The sequence below is a fragment of the Protopterus annectens genome, chromosome 7.part0 (genome assembly GCF_019279795.1).
Source record: "Protopterus annectens isolate FY-2018-M chromosome 7.part0, PAN1.0, whole genome shotgun sequence".
Lineage (NCBI taxonomy): Eukaryota > Metazoa > Chordata > Ceratodontiformes > Protopteridae > Protopterus > Protopterus annectens.
Window position 1 is genome coordinate 1,047,578,463 of NC_056739.1, and position 18,146 is coordinate 1,047,596,608.

General features: G+C 41.4%; 1 protein-coding gene across 2 annotated transcripts in view; it reads left to right on the forward strand.

The window, feature by feature from the left end:
* The window catches only part of CEP152 (centrosomal protein 152), a 2,961,597-nt gene that overhangs the window by 2,571,274 nt on the left and 372,177 nt on the right, over positions 1 to 18,146 (forward strand). For both annotated transcript variants that reach the window (XM_044077591.1, XM_044077592.1), the window contains exon 21: positions 14,783 to 15,433. In XM_044077591.1, the coding sequence (XP_043933526.1) occupies positions 14,783 to 15,433 (651 nt within the window). The remainder of the gene's footprint in view (positions 1 to 14,782; positions 15,434 to 18,146) is intronic.

Consider the following 18,146-nt stretch of genomic DNA (forward strand, 5'->3'; position numbering starts at 1 on the left):
TGAATTGTTCATCTTGCCTTTGTTCTTACATTGCCCCCCTCCATCCCCCGTCCTACGGTCTGGGAGAACGGTTTTCAACTAGATTCCTTTTCAGCCTTTTCTAGGTATGGTTGGCATGTTATTGTGCATTAGTAATGGCATCCTTTATCCTCTACTTGGCAGTAGGGTTCCAGACGCTTTGTAGTATCTGTGTATAAGTGTTCTAGACACAGTTCTAAAAGGGATTCTTCTGGTATAGCAAACTAGATCTGAGGGTTAGCACCGGAGGATCATGGGATATTACTGTGCCTCGAGCTTTCTCGAAGATGCGAGCTAGTGATGCAAACCCGTGTGTAAGAACAAAGGCGAGATGAACAATTCACATGGATCGTTATGGTAAGACATAACTTCTTATTTTAAGCACTCTGGGTCCTCCCTTGACTCAGCCTGTACAACAATATGATGGTTTTCCCCCTCTCTGGTATAGATAGTAGGTGGATACACAAATGAACGTTCCCTTTCTATGGCTTCTGACCTAGCTAAATTAAGCAGAATAAATACCTTTGTACGGTTATCTTTATCAGAAATTGCAACCTGTATGAAAATGTATTCTTGCTCAAGCACTCTCCAGTTCTCAGTAATATTTCTGTCAAACACAAGTGCACTGGGTTTTCGAAATCCGTCTGCCATGCCCACAGAGTATGTCCATACACATTAAAAATATAGCCCTTGTAATTATGTATGAACAAACTGTTCTGTGAGCTTTGTAATAACATTCAGCTGCACAATACACTCTTTGAAATACTGTACTTTGTGAAATTTGCTCTGTAATGGCTGTATTCTGTGAAATATGCCCTGTCATAGCTGTACTTTTGTGAAATAGCTTTACTGTAACACTGCACAAACAAGCGAACGCTTTATACACTTCTGATAACTCAGATTATCTTTGCTTAATACGAAAATACATGCTTTGCAAAAATGGGGTCGTGCCCCTTATTTTATTTGTTTTGAACTTTATTTCAAACATTTTCCATAGTAATTCAAATATTTTTATCAATATCATACATATCGGTTTATGCAAATTTCATTTAGAATGTTCTGTATGCCTCGTTTCATATTTTACGAATAAGAAATAGTGCTGAGCAAGTTTTAATACCTGAAATTCATTTCTGACCTGTTTTGCGAAGCATGCACATTTTAGGGATGATTGACTTCTTGTATTTTCCACCAGTCCCAAGCAAGTACATTAAGTTGTTTTACCCATGCCCCCTCTAACTTCATGCCCATTTAGACATGCCGCTTCTGACATCATGTTCTTTAGACATCCCACTTCTGGCAACATGTCGCTTGTCCCTCTCTGACATAGATGACAAGCAGGTGGGGTATTTCATTTAGATTCCTTAAGACATCGAAACACAACAGGATGGATAGCAACATCATAAAATAGAAGCGAACTGGCAACAGACAGACCTTACACACATCTGTACATACTCACATCCCAACAGCTTAATAAAAATGGCAGTCTAGCTTGCACATGCTCAGTATTTATTCACTTGTGCAAGCCCTTCGATAGCTTTTTAAAGGTACATACACACACATTGCTCTGCAATAACCAAGATCCCTGAATTGTATGACCTGGCTGCTTCTAATTCTGTAAATGCATAAGTGGTGCAAAGTTTAAATATTTGTAGACATGTTCATCTATTTCTTAAAGTTCATATTTTATTTGTGCTGACTTCTGTTTACTAGTCAAGTGCATCTTCTGGTGTACATGCTGCATCTTGTGAGTTACTGTATTGTGCAGTATGTTCTCCAGCACTTAGTTTCTACCTTACAACTGTATGCACTTGTCTGGTCCCACTGCAGTTAACTGTAAACAAATAACTGAAATGATGCTGTAGGTTTTTTGTCATAATCCTAACAGTTTGTAATGCCTGGTGAGTGACTGATTCCCGGTCTGAGAACTATTAGTCCAACATGATGCCATTCCAAAATACTCATATGGTATCAGTGTTGTCAGAGCAGTTGCAGATCTAGTATCCTACCCTGTTTGCTCTCTCAAACTGTCTAATGCTTTATTCCCCATGGCAAATTAACGGAAGATAACTAGATCATTTTCTTGTATGTATATTGTCAAAGCAGTTCATATACTGGTCTTACATAATTGTATACTGTGTCACTATAGGGTTGCCACCTACCCCAGGTGTCCAAAGTGGGACTTTGTAATACAAATATGAGATTTTGAAGGACAAACCACACCTACAACCAGTACAAAGGACTGGAATTCAGTTTATTACCAAAATAAAAGTTAATTTTTGTAGGTAGGTATTTATTTGTGTGTTTACTGGTGAAGTCTCACTGGGTCATAAATAACCCCTTTTGCACAGCAGCCTGGGGAGAAAAGCTACATCATTCTAAGTCTATTAAGTTAATAATTTGATTTGTTTATGCTGTTTCATATATTATTTATGTGCTCCATATACAAAATAATGGATGTTAAGTTGTCAATCTCGCCTTCATTCTTGCTGGATGGGTTTGGAGCCGATCCTCGGCTCCAACTCGGCACTTGCTAAGCTCAAGAGTCACTTCCACCAGCTCGAGGCAGCCCCATATCCCATGATGCAAGGCGGAGATTACCCAGATCTCGTTTGCCGCTTCGCTCATGAGGTAACTTTTTGTCAGCTCCTGGTAAGTGAATTTTTTTACCTTTTTTTCTGAGACTTTAGTCCACCCCAGTACTTTATATTTATATATATATATCACTTTGTTAACTTCCTGATTCACTTAGCCCTATTCCCGTTAGTGTCCCGTTCCCTTTATTCATATTTTTGCTAGTCGGGCCTTAGGTCTTTACCCCTCCTATATTTTTCCTGTCAGGGTTTGTTTGGGTGTGTCTGTGTGTTATTTCCCTGTACTTGGTTTTGTTAATCTAGTTTAAATTTTGGACTGACTGTGTAGTGTGTGTGTGATTAGGTACTCAGTCATGTCTAAAGAGGCAAGGGTCTCAGGCTTCAAGAAGTGTGACTCTTGCTGTCAGAAGATGTCTCTGACAGACGGTCACACTTCTTGTATTTATTGCCTGGGACCTCTACACCTGCAGGACTCCTGTGCTATTTGCCACTCCTTCAGCCAGAGAGTCCTGCAGGAACGTAGAAATAAACTTATTCTCAGGGGCTTATTAAAGCCTGAGAGCTCCCCGGCTAAGTCCGGCTCGGGGAAGCCCTCAAAGCCTCCCAAGGCCCAGGCTTCAGTGTCCAAGCCTTCAGCCTTGGCTCCGACTCCCTCGGAGTCGAGATCGGCTCCGGCTGGAGCCGATCCTTCCTTCTCTGAAGGTTCAGTATCGGTGCCAATACTCTTGCTTCCATGCCTGTGTCGGCTCCGGCTGGAGCTGACACATCTCTGACCCAGCTCTGAGCCGACAAGTTGTCGGCTCCAACTGGAACCGAAGGTTCTTCGGTTCTGATGGCTCCGTCGAGAAAGAGATCCAGATCTCCGTCGCTGGAGTCTATTCATTCAGCTCCGGCCTCTCCCTTACTTTCGGAGCGGAGCCATCGGAGCCGATCCTCAAGGTCTTCCAGACTCTCAGACCATGACTTGGAGAGAGTGGTGAGTAGACTGCTGAAATCACAGGCACTGGTCCAGATACTTCATAGCCCGTCTCAGCAGACGACCGCTATTCCACACCCTCCAGAAATTCCTTCTTCGACTCTCCTTCAGAGCTCGGAGCCGGAGCTTATTGGAACTGTGACTGTTGGTGCTTCGGAGCCGATACCACTCCTTTCGGCTCCGTCGTCTTCAACTCCTATCTCCTCCTTGAGACCGTCCTTGGAGGGATCCGGTCATCGGGCTTCCCTTGTCGGTTCCGAGGGGGCGAGTGGCATCGGACCCTTGTCCGACCCCATTCTCCCCCTCGGAGCTTCGGCTTTGGTAAGCTCGGCACCAACATCTGCTTCGGAGCCTTCCCTTTCGGTGGGGCCAGGGATTCCTGTTTCCTCGGAGCGGGAGCTCTCGGTCCTCCCCGGGAGGGGAGCCTTCGAGGTGATGAGGAGTGTACTAGCCCCCGAGCTGAGTCAACAGTCAGTCCCTTTAGCTCCTCCCTCTTCAGTGCCTGTAGATATCTCTTCCCACTCTCTTGCTCCCGGACCCAGAGATCCATCGCCCCAGGTTTCCCCATTGGGAATACCTTCCTCTTCCGAGGTTTCTCCTGATCCTTCAGGGGAACCCCCGCGTAAGAGGACTTGCAAGAGGAAGCATTTAGACTCCCCTCAGTCTACGACATCAGATACCGACTTAGATGAGTCGGAGGGGTCCCCAAGATCCCCCCCTGAGGATGTCTCCTTTTCAGACATTCTTGTCCTGAAACAGAGGGGGAACTGGCCCTCCATTAACCCCTCCTAGGATGAGTCGGTATACCTGGAGGCTTTTGGATCTCGACCCTCCACCTCCTGGGTTTTTCCGCCTTTCGACCCCCTCATGGACATGATAGCTTGAAAGGCGTGGGCATCTCCTGATTCTGTGGAACCAGTCCCCAGGAGGCCTTCTAAACTTATCACAGCCCCCACTGAAAAACAGTTTCTCACCAAAGGTGTCCCGGTTGATGCCATGGTGGTGGCGGCTGCCACCAAAAAGGAACTTGCAGATCCTTCCGTACCGATCCATCCTCCTAACAAGGAGTCTAGGACCATGGACAGGTATGGTAAGCGGATGTTTTCCTCAGCGACCTTTGCTGTGTGTTCGCTGAATTATCTATGTCACTTCACCCGACTTCAAAGAGATATCCTCAAGGAATTGGGTGAGGTGGTACAGGATCCATCAGCTGCTGGGGCTCAAGAGAAGATTGCCTGTCAGCTGGGAATCCTAAATTCCATAACTAACTCCTCCATGCGGCTCATTTCTTATGCAGCCGATGGAGCGAGTAGAGCTGCAGGCACAGGAGTGGCTCTCAGACGTCAGTCCTGGATGCGACTTTGCAATTTTGCAGACCCCTTTAAGGCATCCTTCACAAACTCTCCCTTCGATGGGACAACTTTGTTTGGACCTCAGGTGAAGGACACTTTGACCAGGTGCGAGCAAGACGGCAAGACTCTTTCTGCCTTAGGAGTCCGTTTCTCCACCCCTTCAAGGCCTTACCCCAAAGGTCAGAAGGGAGAGAAAATGTGGTTCCGAAAATCTAAAGGAGTCACGCCTGACGCACGTGGTCAGTTTACCCCCAGAGGCAGAGGGGGTAATAACAACAGACGCCGCCCTAGGGGCAGAGGGGTCCAGAGAACCAGGGCAGCAGAGAGCCTCTCTCTGACAAGCCCTTCCAGCATCCCTGAGGTGTTGCCCGACTGTCCACCCTTGGAGGCAGTCGGGGGGAGATTGTCACTGTACCCAGAAGCCTGGCTTTCCCTTTCTCAAGACAAATGGGTACAGTCGATCATATCCGAGGGTTACAAAATACCTTTCGAGAAAAGCCCCTTCCCTCAAAAAGGATCCCTTCCAGACGTTCCACCCGGTCTAAGGGAAATTGCAAAGCTAGAGGTTTCAAAACTTCTAAAGAAAAGGGCCATCCAGCCAGTTCCAGCAGGCCATTCAGAATCCGGAATCTACTCAACGTTCTTTTTGGTCCCCAAAAAGACGGGAGACTGGAGACCAATATTAGACCTCAGCAGACTAAACAAGTCTGTCAAAAAGACGAGTTTTCGGATGGTCACACTTCAATCGATTTTGCCCTTTCTGGACAAAGACAACTGGATGTGCTCTATAGACCTTCAGGATGCGTACTATCACATAAAAATCCACAGATACTCCAGAAGGTTTCTCCGCTTTCGGCTGGGGACCAGTCATTTTCAATTCAGAGTCCTGCCCTTTGGTCTCACCACAGCCCCCAGAGTGTTCACCAAATGCATGGCAGTGGTCACGGCTCACCTGAGACGTCAGGGATTCCAGGTGTTTCCGCACCTAGACGACTGGCTCCTCACAGCCACCACCAGGCATCAACTTCTCCAGGCCAGGGATTACACTCTACGTCTCTGCAGCCAGTTAGGGATTTCTGTCAACTTCGAAAAGTCTTCCTTATCGCCTTGCCAATCTATTACCTTTATAGGCGCAGATCTAGACACTACTCGGATGTCAGCAAATCTAACAAATCAAAGAATCCTGGATATCCAAAATCATGTTCGGATCATCCTATTCAGCAAAAAGGTACAAGCCAGGTTGGTTCTGAAAGTGTTAGGCCTAATGGCAGCTGCCATCACACTTCTTCCTCTGGCCCACTTTTACATGCGTCTCCTACAGTGGATGTTGTTTACCCAATGGGTCCTTCCAGCAGTTGCCCATGCGTCACAAGATCCTTGTCACACAGATCTGCAAGAGCCACCTATTCTGGTGGATTTCTTCCCCCCTAGTCCATCAGGGCAGACCATTTGTCCCCCCGGCCCCGGTAGCCACGGTCACTTCGGATGCCTCCCTGATCGGGTGGGGGGGGCATTATCAGGGCAGGATGGTCCATGGCACGTGGCAACCGTTGGAATACCACCTGCACATAAATGTCCTAGAGATGAGAGCAGTGCTTTTAACGTTGCAAGCCCTCAACGACTTTCTTCCTTTAGGAACTATCGCAGTTCACACGGACAACATGTCCGTAGTATGGTATATCAACAAACAGGACAGGACCAAGTCCTATCCTCTGTGTCGAGAAGCTCTCAGACTTTGGCAATGGGCGATCTCCTCTCAGCGGTTTCTGATAGCAACGCATATCCCTGGGAAAACCAACATCATAGTGGACAGGTTGAGCAGAGCTATACTCATGCCTCACGAGTGGTCTCTCAAACAATCTATAGCGGAAGAGATTTTTCAGAAGTGGGGCCCTCCTTGCTGCAACCTTTTTGCTACACCCCAAAACAGCAAATGCCCAGACTTCTTCTCTCTCTTTCCACTTCCAGGCCATCCCCCCAGAGACGCTCTAACCCAGGATTGGCCCCGGGGACTACTTTATGCTTTTCCCCCTTTTCCGTTGATTCCTCAAGTGCTTCAGAAAGCTACCGACTTGAGAGCCAAGCTGATTCTCATTGCTCCTTACTGGCCTCAACAAATTTGGTTCCCGTTCCTTCATCGACATCTCTTAGTGCAGCCTTGGCATCTGGACCCAGTTCCAGATCTTCTGACCCACCAGTCGGGTCAACTGCACTGGTTCATTCGTTCCCTCAACCTCACTGCTTGGTTGCTCCACTTCCTTCCTTAGCCAGACTTCCTATGATCTCTAATCCGGTTAGGGATATCATAGTAGCTTCTCTAAAGTCCTCTACCAGAAGGATTTACTCTAGCAAATGGCAACGTTTTTCCTTTTGGGCAAGGTCTAAGAACATAGATCCCTTTACTGCCCCTATTCAGTCAGTTTTGGACTTCCTAGCTGAAATTTTTCACTCTGGTTCTTCTTCTTCCACAGTTAAAGTCCAGCTGGCAGCAATCTCAAATTTTCATGTCGGATTTGCAGACCAGAACATTATGTCTCACAAACTTTGCAAAGCCTTTCTCAGAGGGATCTTCCTACTTAAACCCCTGTTAGGGATCCTCCACCGCAGTGGGATCTAAATTTAGTGCTGGCATCCTTAATACTTCCCCCTTTTGAACCGGCTGCTACATGCTCGTTAAAATTTCTCTCTTGGAAGACACTCTTTCTAGTCGCTATTACTTGGCTAGAAGGGTGTCTGAACTTCATGCTCTCTGTGTTCGTCCCCCTTACTTGGACTTCCAGAAGGATAGAGTATCTTTGAGAACTAATCCGTCCTTTTGCCCAAGGTTGCTTCTAAGACAAATTTAAACCAATCTATTGATCTTCCAGTATTTTTCCCAATTATTCTGACAGGTCGGAACAAAATTGCATTGCCTAGATGTTCATCGCCAACTCAGATATTACTTGGACAGAACAAAGCAATCTAGAAAGTCTGATCAGCTTTTTCTTTCTTATGCTGAAAATAAGAAAGGTCTCCCTGTTTCTAAGGTGACCTTATCCAGATGGCTGTCTTCCACTATTTCTTATATTTATCAGCTTAGGGGCAAACAGCTGATCTCAATACCAAAAGCACATTCTACCAGAGGCCTAGCCACATCTACAGCCTTTCAGGCTAGACTACCCTTAGACACTATTTGTGCAGCAGCCACTTGGGCCACTCCTCATACCTTCGTCTCACATTACAAATTGGATTTGGCCTCCAGAGACAGGGCGAGTTTTGGTTCCACAGTTCTCAAGAGTTTGTTCCATTGAGCCACCCAGGATAGAGGTGCTAGGGGCGCGGTCCCATCCAGCAAGAATGAAGGCGAGATTGACAACTTAGCATTTAGAAGTTATGTACCTACCATAACATTCCATGTTAGTTGTCTTCTCGCTTCTTTCTGCCCCTCCCTCCTGTCCCCCTAGCCTGGACAGACCTTGAACTATCCTCTTCTCTGGGAGATTTCTCCCTTGGACACCAGTTAGCTCTGCACTTAGTTACCTGGGTTCCCCTTACAGTTTTTTCTCAGGTTAGTTGTTCTTCTTCCCTTGGGGGAGGATAGTAGGTATTTTTTCCTCTAGCTACCAAACGAGATCTGGGTAATCTCCGCCTTGCATCATGGGATATGGGGCTGCCTCGAGTTGGTGGAAGTGACTCTCGAGCTTAGCAAGTGCCGAGTCGGAGCCGAGGATCAGCTCCGAACCCATCCAGCAAGAAAGAAGGCGAGAGAAGACAACTAACATGGAACGTTATGGTAGGTACATATCTTCTAATTTTATTCAAATATTGAAGGAAACTTGACTGTTTTGTCCTAGAAATCTCTGAACGTTTATCTTTTTGATGTTCTTTTATAGGAGATAACTGCCCAGATAGGGACTGCCCTGCATAAACTAGAACATGTGATAGCCCTATGTCACTGCCTTTACTAAAAACACGTAGCACACATTGGATGCCTCCTTTATAATATTATGGTACTGTGTACTGAATTATCACTATTCCTTAATATAGTACTACCTATCAGTATCTCTGGATCAAATTTCTCTTTTTTAGTACAATACTTATGTGACTATGTGCTACAGAATCCTCACTCTGTTATAGCTGGATGTCACTCAGTCACAAGGACACCACCATCTGTGTTTTGGCTGTATTACTGAGGTTATACAATGTTACATTTCATTAATAACTGTACTTGAAACACTGCAGCTATGCTCCAATATGCATGCTATTTGTGATGATACTATGTTGTGCTCTGCTTCCTTTTCATTGTCACTCTGTGCTATAAAAAATACTTTGTGCTTCTTCAGCTATTATGGCACATTATGTCTGGCAATGATGTTTTTTTTTAATAAGGGTATGCCCAATTGCCATCCAGAGCACTATACATCCTTTTAGAAACCACTTGTACTGGTTTTGACAAGATGACAAGGATACCCCCCAGTTTCACATGCCATTCGACAGTCTTCAACTCATCCTGTGTAGCCCATCTGCATTTCTAAGGTGTCTGCCCCATGAATATTTTTAAGTGATCTGTGTTACATATTGGGGTGGCAACCAGAGACTCAGGTGTAACCAGTTTAAGTCAATTATGTCAAAGTGAAACAGCAGTAACTGTATTCTGAGATCTCCTAGATCACAAACAATTGTATTGTGTATTTTTGAGTGCCTAGATGGTGCTACATGAAGCAACATCATGTCAGCCACTTGAATTCACAACCTCATTCATGGAGCCTTCCTTCTCTGCTTCTGAAAGTCCTATACATTCCCTTGCAGACATCTCTTAAAGATACCATTACTTTTACTTTAAAAGCTCTCTGTATGCTCTCCAGGCAATTCTACCATGTAAAGGTTTTGGGTTCTATACCCAAGGTATTTGATTAATTTCCCATTACTGTCACTGCAGTAGAGCAAAAGGTGTGCTACATTCCTGAGTGTGCTATCCTTCAGAAGAGATGCTAAACTGAGGTCCCATCTACCAAAGCTGGTGTTAGCTTAAGTGGATGCCAAGGATCTCGCAACACTTGTTGAAAATACTGGTATTTCTTGCTTGCCTTGATCAGTTTTTCCTTACTAACCATCATCTTTATAAACCCATATAAATTTAGAAAAAATGTAGTAATAAAAATAGAAAAAATGTCCCTGCCAAAACACCAGATAAACGCTCGAATTCCAGTATAAATGGTTGTTAAAGCAGTCACAGAATCAGTGGAATAAAAGTGAAGCAGGTATCTTTAAAACAAAATTTATTGTCAAAGACAGACAATATATATTTGTTGGTCAGATTAGCGCTTTCACTCATAGAGCTTCTTCAGATCATGATCTGAAGAAGCTCTATGAGTGAAAGCGCTAATCTGACCAACAAATATATATTGTCTGTCTTTGACAATAAATTTTGTTTTAAAGATACCTGCTTCGCTTTTATTCCACTGATTCTGTGACTGCTTTATAAACCCATAGTTGATATGTAAGTCCTAATAAACAGAAAACTGAATTTTGTTAGCTTCAAATGCAGGAAGTCTTTGCATACAGCCATATTGTAATTGCCTGGTTCCATTGTTCAGCTACAGTAGCTAAACTGTTTGACTGTATACAGTCTGCTGTCTAATAAAGCCAAGCTCCTACTCCATTATTGCTTTCCATAAATTAAACCTTCTATTAAATAGTAAGACCAAAAGTGCTGAAACCATCTGGGGGTTACATCAATTGCTGGCATATAATATAATTTTTACTGTAAGAAGGTGTACATTGAGAAACAAAGCAAACTATTTCAAAATGATTGCATGGATATGAAATTCAAGTGAAGACTTAATACTTTCAAAAGTACAGTTGGGAGTTTTACCAGATATAACAATCCACATCATACCTCTAAACTGTACAGATTTCCACAGAATGTCCAGATTTTTGCCTCATATTTTTGGTCTGTTTTTCATAAACTTGTGTTTTTCTGGCAAAATAGTGGCAAATCATTAAAGACTAAAGTTAGAAAATAATGACAGACATTTGACTTTCAGACTTCATACCCTTCACAAAATGCATGCTAACGCAAAACTTGTTGCTCTGTCAACTTTCTAAGTTTGTAAGAGCAATATTTAAACATTGTCCCTATTTTTGGGCCTTTGTCCCACTTATACTAATGGCTTTGTCCAGATTTCTTGCTTTAAGAGGTTGAGAGGTATGATCTACATACTTTCAAAAGTACAACCCAGTACAAGACTTAAATGCAGAAAAGCATAGGAATGATCTGACTACTGTTTTTACCACCCCACTGCAAATATTGCACTGTTTTTACATTATATACTCTCATGTCCCATAAAATTTGTTTAAAAATGTAACACAATGCTTTCTGCAAAGTAAGAATTCAGTGAATTATTACATAGTTTGGTTATAGACAAAGTCAGATAAAACTGATTATGGGTATAAATTATTTGTTGCCCTAAATGTAAACAAGTGACGGCTATCTAAAAACAGCAAAGAACATAAAGTGGAATAATTAAATATATAGGCAAAAGAATTGACAAGAGAAAATGTGAAATGTTTAGTCCTCTAAATATAAATAGCTGTCAAGCACCTTCTTCAGATATGTGCACTTCAGCAGATAGCTTAGTATCATAAACAGGAAATGGGTAGTTCTGATACAGGAAGAATAATGTGTTTACTTTCTATCAGAAACCAAAATGAAATCAGACTAAAATGCACTTAATATGTTATATATAGGGCTGAGGAAGGAGGTTCAGGTTGGTAGGACAATTTTATACCTCAAGGAAATATAAGTAATAGAAAACAACACATACAATGCATTTATGTAAATAACTGGACAGTCTGAAGAGACAAGGCCTTGTACCTTGTAGCATGGAAGTGACAAGGAAGCATTAATTCACTGAGAGGGTTATTAATGTATAATTCATGGATCTTGTACTACTCACAGATCTCATTATTTGTCTGAAATGAGACTAGGGAAAAACAGTGGCAAAATTCAAGAACATACTGGACCTGAATGAGAACTGTAACCCTCAATATTCTACAGAATTATTAGACTTCTATGTGTTTTTATAATGCAAAGTTTGTCTTTCTGTGAACCATTCAGTCAAACAGGTTATCAGCAGCAATTCTTAAAATGATACAGCACTGTGCAACCTTGAGGCTTAGATTCACATTATGCAATGCCAATTGCATTAGGTGGGGGGGGGGGTTCCTCGTATAAAAATAAACAAATAAAATTAAATAAAAGCTGTATCTTGGAGAAACATCGTAGTACAGTAGCAAACCCTACCCCTGTATTGCCTATCTTATGCATACTTTAAAGCTGACAGTTCAGCACCTCCATGTCTGCCAGCAATGAACAGTTCAATATTGATAAATGAACATGTTAAAATATAGACCTTTAGTATAAACTAAGGGAGTTCTGCTTCTTTTTAAACCCCATTCCTCCCTTATACAATATGTATTGTTCCCACAATTCCCATTTGTTCCTGTCCCTTTCTAAAGATGTCAATTCCAGTTGTTTTATCTCTCTTACTGTATTCACTACTTCCAGTATAGTTGGTTTAGATGTTTTTTCCATTTTCTAGTAATCACTTTTTTGGCAGCCACCATTATTAAGCACAGCAAGTCCTAGGCAATTCTGACTCTGTATCATACCCCAAAAAAATCATCTCCCTCGTCAGACCAATCTGCTCACCCAGCATCTCCAACAGTACATCTTGTACGGAAACCTTAAAGTCCGCCAACTCACTGCACTCCCAGAAAATATTTCCCAGTTACCTATTTCTTCCCCTTCACGCCTCCAGCATTTGCTGTCTGCTTGAGGAAAAATTCAATGGAGTCTACTTGAGATATAAAAATATCTGTGTAAATATTTCCAGGCAAAAGTCCTAAATCTTCTAGATTTTGTTGCATATTTGGGAGACATACATATATCCTCCCATAGTTTTTTTGTGAATTGATTATTGCGTCTGTCTTCCCAATCATTTCTGTCCTCCTCTGATTGATTGTTATAGTTATCATGGAACAGTTTATATGTTCTGCTAATTATTCCCTTTTTAATGGCAGCTTCTGTTATAGATTCTATTAAAAACTCTACCAGTGCTGGTCTTTCGTTTAGAACCCTCCTATTTATTTCTCTTTGCCTATACTCTGATATCAGTCCCTGATAGGGAAGGAATATCTAACCTGCAGTCCAAATAAATTCTTTGCATCTTTCCATTCCATCATCTTTATCTCTCTAGTTATTTCCTCCCAGTATCTTGGTTCCTTTGCCAGTTTTCTCCAATAAATCCAGCCCTCTCTTGCCTATTGTCTGTATCCTTAATTGCAGTCATCCCTATCAGCAGAATCTCTATTCCCGTGTTGGTTTAGTTCTTATAATGCTTTCTGCTACTTTATGGATATAATATTCTGTATGATTATTGTTATTCTCCTTAAAGGCCTGCATCCAACATCCCAGTAGTCTCTGACTGTAGTTATTTTGAAACAGAAATTCTTAAAAATGGTTCTAAATGTGATACTTTGGAAGTGGACAACTGGTTCACCTTAACGTACTCTGCCCCATATTAATCATCTCAAATATGGCAAATCATAATCTACTCACCCACTTACATGAGATATTCTGGCAACTTTTTAATATTTTTAACTGTGGATGGCCACATGTACACAGCCTTGTAAAAGCAGACTGAGGCCTTCTTTTCCCAGTAGTCTCTGACTGTAGTTATTTTGAAACAGAAATTCTTAAAAATGGTTCTAAATGTGATACTTTGGAAGTGGACAACTGGTTCACCTTAACGTACTCTGCCCCATATTAATCATCTCAAATATGGCAAATCATAATCTACTCACCCACTTACATGAGATATTCTGGCAACTTTTTAATATTTTTAACTGTGGATGGCCACATGTACACAGCCTTGTAAAAGCAGACTGAGGCCTTCTTTTATGGACTGAACGTAGAATTTAAACATATTGCTGTGTTTACATTTAAGGTACCTTTAAGGGGGAGTGATTCAGGCCATTTCCACTATCTTGGTATTAAGAAAATGTATTTACAGGGACTAATGTAGGAGGAGAATTTGCAGCTGCCCTTATCCTGCTTCCATCATACAGATTTTTTTGTACCAGTGCACATCAAATATGCAAATTATGGTCTTTCTTTCACTTCATGCTATGTCTGCTTTCATCATTCCTCAGTTTTGCTTCTGCAACTGGCCCCAAGCCTTTTACAGTTCCACCCCCACACCCCTCTTTTTGGGCTACTGTGAAACCTATTAAATCCTGAGGCTATTTTACAGAGTGTATACATTTAAAAGTTAAACTCTCCATTGTTATGGCTAATTAAGCCTTCAGACAAATGTGCATATTTTAAGATAAGATGGCTTGCTGAGACCTGCCTTAATAGACACTAGAACACAGACATTATGTAACACCTTTTATTGGACCCACATAGGTTTTGCACTTACTCGATGTTTTGAGCTGGCATGAGTCCTTCTTCAGAACTTCAGTTACTGATGTTAGATATAGTGCTTAAACATCCACTTGTACTTAGAAAGGAAAGTACATAATTTACTTCCAGCTGGATAAAAAATAAAACTTGAAAAATGTTAGTGAGAAAAAAATGCAGCTCTAACTACACCTGAGTGTGCGTGCGTGTGTGTATGCATGCACATGTGTGTGTTTGTGGGAAGAGAGAGACCGAAACTGTAGAAGACAGGGTCATGCCATGCCATGGAACGTTGTATACTGGTTTACAAAAGAGATTAACTTTAAAAAAATGTTGTAGTCAGAACAATTTTTTTTTAATTTATTTAAATAAGTTGGATATTTTCTTATCTTTTTAACAGTTATCAGTCATGTTAAAAGCTGCTGAAGAGAAATGGAAGAATGATTGCTTAAAGGAACTTCCCAAGTTTGACAAAAATGGTACACTAAAAGAACTGCAAGACCAAGCCCTTAAACGTGAGTTAGAGCTTAAAAAAGAAGAAATGGCTGCACTTTTAAAAACTGAGCTAGCCAAGGCTCGTACTCAGTGGAACAAAGAAAAACAAGAAGAAATCAAAAGGATTCATGAGCTTAATGAGAAAGATTATCGTGCTTTTTTGGATGAGCACAAAACTAAAATCAGTGATATCCTTAAAGCAGCAAATGAAGATTTTGAAAGGCAGAAAACTGACTTGCTTATACAAAAAGAAGCTGAAATGAACAGTTACTTTGAAGAGAAGAAGAGAGAGTTGATGCTACATGCAACAAAAAAATCTCAGTTTGTAAAAGAGCAATATGAAAAGGAGCTCCTAGTTGAAATAGAATTTGTACTAAGTGACATCCAGGAGCAGTTACTCAGAAATCTGGATGTTGATTGCCAGCGCAAAAAGTTGTACAGCACACCAAAGCAAATTCAGACAAGCTGTCATGAAAAATTGAGAACGTATTTGGAAAAAGCTTTTGAAAACTTCATGCGTAAGATGTTGGAATTACAAAGAAACAACTGGAATGAGGTACAGTATCTAAAATGCAGTAACAGTAATATAATGTTTTCATGATGACCTTAGACCATCAGTAAGAAGCTATAATAAAACTGCAATTTTGTAGTTTAAATTAATCATATTACTAAATATTTATGCAATGATTTTACAAAGCTACATTTGTAGTGTAAACATTTCCATGAAGACCAGTTGAGTCTTTTTGCAGTTTCATAACGCTGCTTTTTTTAAATAGTAAATCCTATACCTTTTGTTTGGTGGTGTAAAACTACTCATGCATCAAAGGGATGCACCAGATTCTTCTAAAATGTTTTATGAAACTTCACCTTTCTCTGTTGAGTTGCAGTTCTTTGTGCTGTGAGATGACATTGGTTTGCAGAATTAGAAACGGGCATCTTCCAGTCATTCCTGGAAAAATGTTTCACTGGGATCTTTTGGAATACTGGATAATCAGATACTAAGACTCTTCAAAAGCTTTTGGTTTCAGGTTTGGATCCTCTGTAATAATATGGTGTTGCTCACAATATGTGTGTATGTATAGACTTTGTTATTGTCTTCACAGCATTTCCGATATGACCTTTTTACAAGCTTTTATTAAGACTTCATCACTTAGTTTGTCTGCCCTATTTTATCTCTTAAACATTTATAGCTTTCCTTTTTAACTTTAGAACCATAATGTTATATTTCTTTTCCATAACTTAATATGCAGAATAATGATATGACGTGGCAGCTATAAATCCTGTTTTAAACCATTGTTCTTACTTTGTCAGAATTGATTACTTTGTTCTGTCATCAGTGACTTTAGCTACCTTGTAATTCCATAGCGCTGCATTCTCTGGAAGGCCACCACGACTGGGGTAAGTCATGGGATTACTTTTTTTTTTTTTAGATGGGCTTTCTGTTTCCAGAAGGGAAGATCTTACAGCTGTCAAGCTATGTTCTACCTTGTGACTAGAAAGAGAATGGGAGCATTGAGTATGTCATAGTGCAACCTACCTTGTATGTTGGTTGGGTGGTTATAACCCCCCCCCCAGTATTTGCGGGATTTCTTTCTGCAAGTGGGTGTGCAGTGGGGTACTGACAGGGAAACATTCCTTCCTCTTTAGTGGCACATTGTGTGCTGCCCACCACGTAAATTCACGCATCTTTTTTTCTGGATGTTAGTCTATATTAGAAGCAGATATTGTTCATGCACCAGCACATTCCACCCCTGAGAGAGAGAGACAAGCAAAGCATTTACTTCATTATTCCTCTTCTACGCTGTAGTGGCTGTTTGCTCATATTGCTAGATAGCCCAGGTCAACTGAGTCATAGTCAGGGCTTCATCCTTATGTACCATAGTGCCAACAAAAACTCTATTTTATACAGCTTTTTCATAAACCTGTGTTTTGTGTCACGAGTTCCTCCATACTATTCTTCTTTAATTCAAAAAATACTTTAGTCGTAGGGGGCTGTCTCCAATTGGCTTTACATTTTGGTATATCATGTTTTGCCCGTCTTGCAACTATTTCCGGAATATTGATACCTTGTGCTCACAAGACCTCAGCCTATTTAGTCCATATATGACATTAATGTTCTGAAGTTAAGGGGTTTGAGTACTATGTTTTCCAGTTTTTCCAGCTTCTTAACCAGATCTTTTCCTAATGTTTGGCCTAATATTAGGAATCTTTCTTGACAGATCCTATGAAAGGATTCGTCTTCTCCAGCAATCATTTTTTTCTATTAGAAGTTCCCACACTTATGAGGTTCACCACAGACTAGCCTTTGGTAGCCACCCATTCCTCCAAGAAGTATTTAAATGACTGTCTAGGGAATAGGCAGAAGAACTTAGTTACATCGCACTCGCAGAGCAAGTTAAGGACTATGATCTGAAGTCGTCCTTTTCATTCCACTTCACTAATTGGTTCAGATCTGATCCTCTGTTCGGACACGGCTGCATACACTAGACTTTGATCCATCTCTCAAGCTCCTCCCTCTACCCATAATTCTCTATTCCATCCCCATTGCCTCAGATCTCATTTGTTGCCATCGTGGTTAGATGTAGGTTCCGTTCTCGAGCATTGTAAGCAAATTTATTTCTTATTGTTAATTGTTAAAATTCTCTAGTCCTTTCCTTAAACTTTTAATTCTTTCTTACATCCTCCCTCTTAGCTGTCGCTGGCATTAGGGATTTCTTTAGACTTTTCTACCAAGTTTTTAGTAGCCTTTGTACCACTGTTGGTACCTTCTGTTATCTGATTTAACAAGTATTTCTTTAAATGCCATAGTTTGTGTTCTTCATCCTTCCTTCCTTTTACAGGCTGTTTTCTAATGGTTAACATTTTTCTGGTATTCTGGTAATTCCTTACTAACAGCTATCCTCTTTCCTGTAAAAAAAAAAAAAAAAAAAAAAATAAGTTCTTGTTGTTAGTTCATTGTTTGTCCTCCTTTTAGTTATGTCAGAGAAACCAACCAGATTTAAGAAGTGCACTTCTTATGGGCATAAGATCCCAAACTAAGATGCCCACAAGAAGTGCGTTTATTGTCTGGGACCATACCATCTTAACACAGCCTGTTCAGTTTGCTCTGCTTTTAATCTGAGAGCCTTGGCTGACAGATGAAATGAACTCATCCTCAAAGGTTTACTTCCTGCTTCTTCCGTGGCGCAGTCCCCCTCAAAAACACCAAAATCTGTTTCTTTGGATTCCAGGAAAAGGTCTCCTCCTTAGTCCCCAAGGTTTTCCTCAGA